Source organism: Marmota monax, unplaced genomic scaffold (genome assembly GCF_021218885.2).
Source record: "Marmota monax isolate L192 unplaced genomic scaffold, Marmota_monax_Labrador192_F-V1.1 WCK01_AAM20220418_F8-fsc00001, whole genome shotgun sequence".
Taxonomy (NCBI): Eukaryota; Metazoa; Chordata; class Mammalia; order Rodentia; family Sciuridae; genus Marmota; species Marmota monax.
In genome coordinates this window covers 19,355,596-19,362,958 of record NW_026693777.1, presented here as the reverse complement: position 1 = coordinate 19,362,958, position 7,363 = coordinate 19,355,596, and the positions used below count along the sequence as shown (strand labels likewise).

Below are 7,363 nucleotides of genomic sequence, written 5' to 3'. Positions count from 1 at the left end.
GCCCAGATGACTTACTCAATGCCTTGAATGAGGGTATCAGTCGTGCTGATGTCATCATCACATCAGGGGGCGTATCCATGGGGGAAAAGGTATGAAAAATGGGCTCATAAAGATCTATCCCCTTTAACATTCTTGCCTATGGTCATTTAACTGTGGTCTGGTATTTGTAACCAGTCCCCCATAAAGCTGAAAGCCCATGGGCCTTCAGAAATTACTTGTCTCTACAAAAAGAATACAGTGCACATAGGTCAGAGAGCATACCTCAGGAACAGCCTAGAGAATCTTGAAACTTGCAGAATGCTTTTTTGGTGTTTTGATTTTGTTTGTTTTTCTTTTGCCCTGGAGACTTCTGTTTTTTGTTTGGTTGTCATGAATTTTAGTATATTAGGACTTCCTTTTTGTATGATATTTATGCCCAAGGTAAAGCTCCAATGTCTTCCCTTCTACTAAGTTTTTTTTTTTTTTTTTTTAGGTGCTAGAGATTGAACCTGGGGCCTATGCATGCACTAAACCTATAAGCTGCACCCCAAGACGTCCACTTAAATTAAAACATAATCTCCTAGAGCCAACCATATATCTCACTCACCACATATTTATTGCAGACCTTACAAGATCCTTTAGCTCACCTTCCCAGAAGTGAAAGAAAGAAAAAAATAAACATTCCTTTTGCCCTTCTTTTTATAATAATAATGTAATGAATATATGTGTAAATACAGGAATATGTATGATTTCTTGGGGCTAAGTATATGTGTACATGGTATGTGCTTAGTCCTATAAAAATCCCAATGTGAATATTTTGGCATCATTAAGTTTATATATCTTAATGAAATGTGTTAGCTGTGATGATTATTGGATCCATGAATAATGGTCTCCACTCCTCATACTGGGAATTGAACCTAGGGCCTCACACTTGCTGAGCTATATTTTCAGCCTTTTTTATTTTATTTTGAGACAGAATCTTGCTAAATTGCTCAGGCTGGCTTCAAACATATGATCCTCCTGCCTCAGCCTCCCAAGTAGCTGGGATTAAAGGCATGTACCACCATACCCAGCCTGAATGTTATTAAAGTAAAATATTCTTTACTGCAATAACCAACTTATGTTTTAGCTCAAAAATATTTCAGATCACAGAAATATAAAATATATATTATAGTTTATAATCCCTTCCCATTGTTTTCTTTTATCTCATGTTAATCTTAAACTGAAAATTATAACAAGATTCATTTTTTTTAAGAATATGATTTATTTTAAACTGTATTTTACATGTAGTATATATTTAGCATTTATACACTTGTTCTTAGTCCCTGCCCACTGTAGTTACAAAACTGCCTAAATTTATAATCTGCCTCTTTAGACAGTGAACTTTAAGAGCAAATGTTAGAATTTGAGAGCATTGGCTTTACACCCTGAACAAGGAATTACTGACTTCCATTCGCAAACTTTAGTGTTAGAGTATTTGAGAATAGCACTTGCTTCCAAAAACTAAAGAAAAAAAAAGAATCTCAGTTCAAGAGTACAATCTCAAATTACATTCAGGTGTGAGAATATTGAAGCATAGGTAAGTATTCTCAGATAGGTGGCTGGGTTAGTCTTTCCTCCAAGTCTCCCAGAAGTCTTTAGCTCCAAGTAGAGCCAGTTGCTTCGGACTATAAAAAATAATTTGCAACTTGTCTATTTTCATTACTACAAGATTGCTCTCAGTATCACAAGAGCATATCCTGAAGCCAGGATTATTTATATGACAAATTTGTTATTTTCAGGGATTGTTTCATATAGGGTTTGTCTTAATTTCTAATGAATTTAATTGTGGGATAATACTTATTTGACAGACGTAAAGTTTATCTTTTCTAATACTTCTAGAGAGGCAAGAAGCTTATAGCACACATGGGCTTGGCAGTATGGCTCAACCTTAGAAAGGACAGAACACTTGTGAACCTAACCTTCCTCATTATTGTTAACAAAGATGTCAATTATCCTAGGGATTTGCTTACAAATAAACTACAAGTAAATAAGGCCAACATAATAAAGTATATTGGTTTTATGTATGTTATATTCTGTGCAGTTAGACACTTACACCGTTAATTTACTAAGAGAGAGATTTTAGGACCTGGGCCTGCCAAAGTATGCCCTAGGAGCTTATAATTGTCTTTATTACCTTCTGAACTACAATGAGATGATAGAGGAACCAGGAAGAAAGAAGTAAAACATGCAGCAAACTCCTGCCAATTATATTCCCAAAAAGAAATTCATTGTACTTTGGTAGCAGAAAGAAAAGCCTGAAAACCAGTCACTGAAAAGACAGGGAGATAAAGGAAGATCCAGAGGCATTATGTAGAAGACACACATGAATCTTAAGTGTAAAAATTTAAGTATGCAAGAAATTTATTTGATTAAATTATACTCTAATCACCTATTCAACAGAACTGGCAGGAAATTTTATTTAAGCCACAACTGAGACCCACTTCCTCCAAGAATTATGCCAAAGAATCTGGAGGAGCTCAAGCAGCATGAAAGCATCAGGGAAACACATCTGGCCTAATCTATACTGTAAATGTCCAGAGTGTTCTTATGTGCCCTTCAATCTCAGGTCTTTGCTCCTTTGGGCCATGCTACCAGCATTAGGATGGTTGTGAGGTGGGGAGCCTCAGGGCAGCCAGCATTCTTTCCTTCAGCCATCTCTTCTGAAGTCTGGCCACCTCCCCAGAAAATTACCTGCTAAGCAGAGTGGAAGGAGAGGCCCCTGCTGCTTGCAGAACCCACAGAATTCTGTCCTCTTACCTGCCAAGAAGAAATGACTCTTCCACCATTGCTTATTGCTTCCCTACAGATCTTCTCATCCTGCCCCCACACAGCTTTTTCACAGTTTTCATCTTTATTCAACACTGAAAGTTTTCAGTTAAATGTAAATAATAACTGCTTTTTGCCTTGAAAACTAAAGAATCATATGCATTACTGTAAGTTGTTCACACCCTACAAAATGATAAAATAGTTCAAAGATAATGAAATATGCCAGAAGGATACCTAAATTGACAGCAGTAATCTTTTTTGCCCATTTCAAAGTCTCTTACTTTTGCCCAACAGTGTCTCCACCACCCAGATGATCAAAGTATCTCAGATATTATTATTGAACACAAAAAAGGGTTAATCTCAGTAGGTTTAGCCAGATTTGAACACAAGAGTATTAATTGACCATATAAGCCTTCTTTGTTTTCCAAATCTAGAGCAATGCAGCCACAAAATGTTTTAAACTAATTACCAATATCCCAAATAAATATACACAGTAAAATCTTCCTTACGCTTCATTCAGTCCTATGTCTTCTTGTTCTGTTAGATCTTGGGTTAGCAGTTTAATTTTCATGAAACTATCTGCTTACAAACAAAAGAGCTCTGGAATTCCTGATTCAGTCCACTGCTGTGGAATAAAAGTTATCCAAAGTTTATCAATACAGAAACTGTATCCAAGAGGCTATTCTTTGAAATGTCTGTAATTTAGTGTACCTATTATAGTCCTTTTCAATAGTGCACTGAATCTGTCTTGTCCCAGACACATATTATCAACTTGCTTATCATAGCCTTCAGACAAACATTAGAATAAAACAAACTTTCTATAGATAATGAATTCTCAATGACTGTTTAATTTGCCAATAAGTAAAACTGTGTATTGGGATATATTTTATAACTCGGTGTGTGTGTGTTTTCTGTTTTTGCAGTGCTAGGGATCAAATGCAGAGCTTCATGCATGCTAGAAAAGTGCTCTGCCACTGAGCTAATCCCCAGCTCAATTTCATAAATGTTTTGCTCACTGTTTCCCTGAGAGAAAAACAGGGAGGACGTTGTCAAATCTCCAGAGACTTTCCATAAAGCAAACAATTTGAAAATCTTTGTATTCTTACAATTTTACCTATATGAATCTAACCTAGGGCAGACTGAGCTTCTCAGATATAACAGCTCTTAAAATAGTAGCACATCAAACAAACCTAATTATTTCCAGCATCTTTTTTGTTGGTTTATTTAATTTATTTTGTAGTTGGACACAATACCTTTATTTCACTTATTTTTTTATTTTTTATGTGGTGCTGAGGATGGAAACCAGGGTCTCACACGTTCGAGGCAAGCACTCTGCCGCTAAGTCACAACTCCAGCCCCACTCCAGCATGTCTTCTTATGAGAAAACATACCTGTGATTTTTCTGGTTAAGAATTCTTTTTCTTTTTTCCCCTACTGAGGATTAAACTTAGGGTGCTTCACCACAAGGCCACATGCCTGGCCCTTTTCATTTTTTTATTTGAGACAGGGCCTTGCTAAGTTGCTGAGGCTGTCCTAGAACTTTCAATCCTGCCTCCTGCCTAACCTCCTAAATTACTGGGATTATAGGCATGCACTACCACACCCAATTTATCTAGGAAATTTCAAAGATTTTAGAGGTAAAAGATACTCTGAATTTTTCCCCCTAAATTTAGGTCTGACTTTTAGAAAACAAAATCAAAGGAGTTATCAAAAGAGAAATGGGTACTTGATTATGATAGGATCATATGTATTTAAGAATTACTTAGTTACCTAATTTTTCAAAGCAACACTGAAATATTTGAAAATAACATGTTTGTAAATAACATGTTTTTAATGTTTGACTCATTCATACATGAGGAATCTTTGTTCTTTGCTTTTTATTTTTTTTTAATTTTTTTTAGTTGTTGTCGAACATAATACCTTTATTTATTTATTTATTTATTTATATTTTTTTTATGTGGTGCTGAGGATCTAACCCAGCACCTTACACATACTAGGTGAGCGCTCTACTACTAAGCCAAAACCCCAGCCCCGCTTTTTTATTTCTTAGAGACAAAATAAACATAAAGCACAAAAGGCAGAATACACAATAATAAAAGCTTTTCATATAATAGAGAAAGCATTAATTAATACCCCCCAAAAAGCAAGAGGATCTTCTAGGCCAGCTTCAGCAACTTAGCAAGGTTGTAGGTAACTTAGCAAGACCCTGTCTCAAAATAAAAAAGGAATCGGGATGAGGTGAACTTACTAAAATTTTTATGTATTTCTCAGTTTCATTTCAGAGGTATAAACCAAGGCAAATATAAGTCACTTTCAAAGTTTTGTTTTTGATTTTACTCTTTTATATTCTGTAAAAACTGACACTTTACTTTCAAATAAAGAGTACCAGAGTCCTTGAGACCTTTTAGGTGGCCTACAAGGTCAAAACTATTTTCATAAGAATATTAGGGGGCTGGGGATGTGGCTCAAGCGGTAGCGCGCTCGCCTGGCATGCGTGCGGCCCGGGTTCGATCCTCAGCACCACATACAAAAAAAAAAAAACGAAGATGTTGTATCCGCCGATAACTAAAAAATAAATATTAAAATTTAAAAAAAAAAAAAAGAATATTAGGACTTTATTTACCTTTTTTATTCTTTTTCTTTTTTGAGTATACAGTGTAGTTTTCCCAGCAGCTAAAGGATGTGTGATATCTCATTCAATTGAATGCAGCAGACAGGAGCCTAGCAGACTTATGTTAAGATAAACATTAAAGAGATCTTCAAAATTATAAAACAGTGTATTAAAAATTTATTATTTGATGGGCACAGAGGTGCACATCTTTAATCCCAACAACTTGAGAGGCTGAAACAGGAGAATCACAAGTTCAAGGTCAAACTCAGCAATTTATCAAGACCCTAAGCAATGTAATGAGAACCTGTCCCAAAAATAGAAAATTAAAAGGGGCTAGGGATTACAGATCAGTGGTAAAGCACCCCTATGTTCAACCTAAAGTACCCATCCCAAAAAAAGTTACTTGTATTAACATGAAATGGCTTCATCATTGCTATTTTCCAATGAACCAACAAATATCTTTCTTAATTTCTTAGTTTTAACTTCTAACACAGTAAATATTTATAGGTTAAAAAAGCACATAAACAAAAATTATTAATGAATTTTAATTTAAAGCATGTAAAGGGGTCATGAGACCAAAAATTTGGGGAACTTGACTTTAAGGAAAAAAAATTAGGGCTGCAATTGTAGCTCAGTGGTAGAGCGTTACCTAGCACATGTGAGGCACTGGGTGCAATCCTCAGCACCACATAAAAATAAATAAATAAAATAAAGGTATTATGTCCATATACAACTAAAAAACTAAAACAAGAAAAAGAAAAAATATCATTTTCCCTTGGAAAACACAAGAACACACATAATTATACTTATTTTTACATATATACTTTGTCATTATTAATCCTAGCATAATTATAAATACCCATATTAATTATAATGTTTAAGAAAATAACTAATTTCTATTTCTCTGAGAAAACACTGATAGTTGAGAAATCATATATAATCATTTTAGCAGACTAGCAAATCTCATAAACACACAGAATACAATTTTCTACAGCCACACTTCCATGCCTTCAAACTAACAAAAAACATAACTAAAGAAATTAAGTTTCTCAGAGTAATTATTTTCCTTCATTGATCTCAGTTTTAGTTTTTGTTTGGTTTGGTTTGGTTTTTTTGTTTGTTTGGTATAGGGTATTGAACTCAAGAGTTGCTTAACCACTTTTTTATTTTTTATTTTGAGAGACACTCTTGCTAAGTTGCTTAAGATCTCGCTAAGTTGTAGAGGCTAGCCTAGAACTTGTGATCCTACTTCCTCAGCTTTCCAAGTCACTGGGATTAAGGTGTGCACCATCATGCCTGACTCAGTTTTACATTTTTATAATCTTAAATTCTATGTGGGAATATTGTTGGTTCATTTGGTATGTAAAGCTGTATAATTTGTGGAGGAAACACCCAATTGAAATAAAATACATACTTTTTATTATATTTAACACTGATAAAGAAAATAATATGGATGACTTTTCTTTTTTTGGTGGTAGGGGGGTTCTTATTAACTAAAATTATTACACTAGTCACATTTGCCAAAGATTTATCTTCACTATATGAACTTGGAGTCTTAAAATTGTATGATTTTTTTTTTTTTAGTGTAGCACACTTAAAATATGTTAACTTGCCAAGTACAGAGGCATGTGTCTGTAGGCCCAACTACTCATTAGGACGGGGCAGGAGAAGCCTTTGAAACTTGGGTTTGAGGCCAACCTGGGCAAAATAGCTATACTCTATCTCTTAATAAAATCAATAAACAAATAAATAAATGCTCTAAGTTTCTTTATTATCTAGAATTTTATAAATATTCTATTTATATAAGCATTTATTATCTCTTTAAGCCAATCAGAACAGAGCACTTTTAAGATACAATATAATCTAGTTGATGAATACCCCCCTGAAACAAGAAAACATCTCACACTCAGTAAGATAAGTGCTCTTTTGGATTACTGACACCTAGTCCCATAAGGAACATGATCA

General features: G+C 34.5%; 1 protein-coding gene across 17 annotated transcripts in view; it reads left to right on the top strand.

Moving 5' to 3' along the window:
• Gphn (gephyrin) overlaps positions 1–7,363 on the top strand; it is a 602,369-nt gene that overhangs the window by 567,823 nt on the left and 27,183 nt on the right. For 16 of the 17 annotated variants that reach the window (XM_058584564.1, XM_058584567.1, XM_058584570.1 and 13 more), the window contains one exon: positions 2–89. In XM_058584564.1, the coding sequence (XP_058440547.1) occupies positions 2–89 (88 nt within the window). Of the gene's footprint in view, position 1; positions 90–472; positions 1,155–7,363 lie in introns of those variants that run through there. The other variant, XM_058584574.1, reaches the window with a different exon arrangement.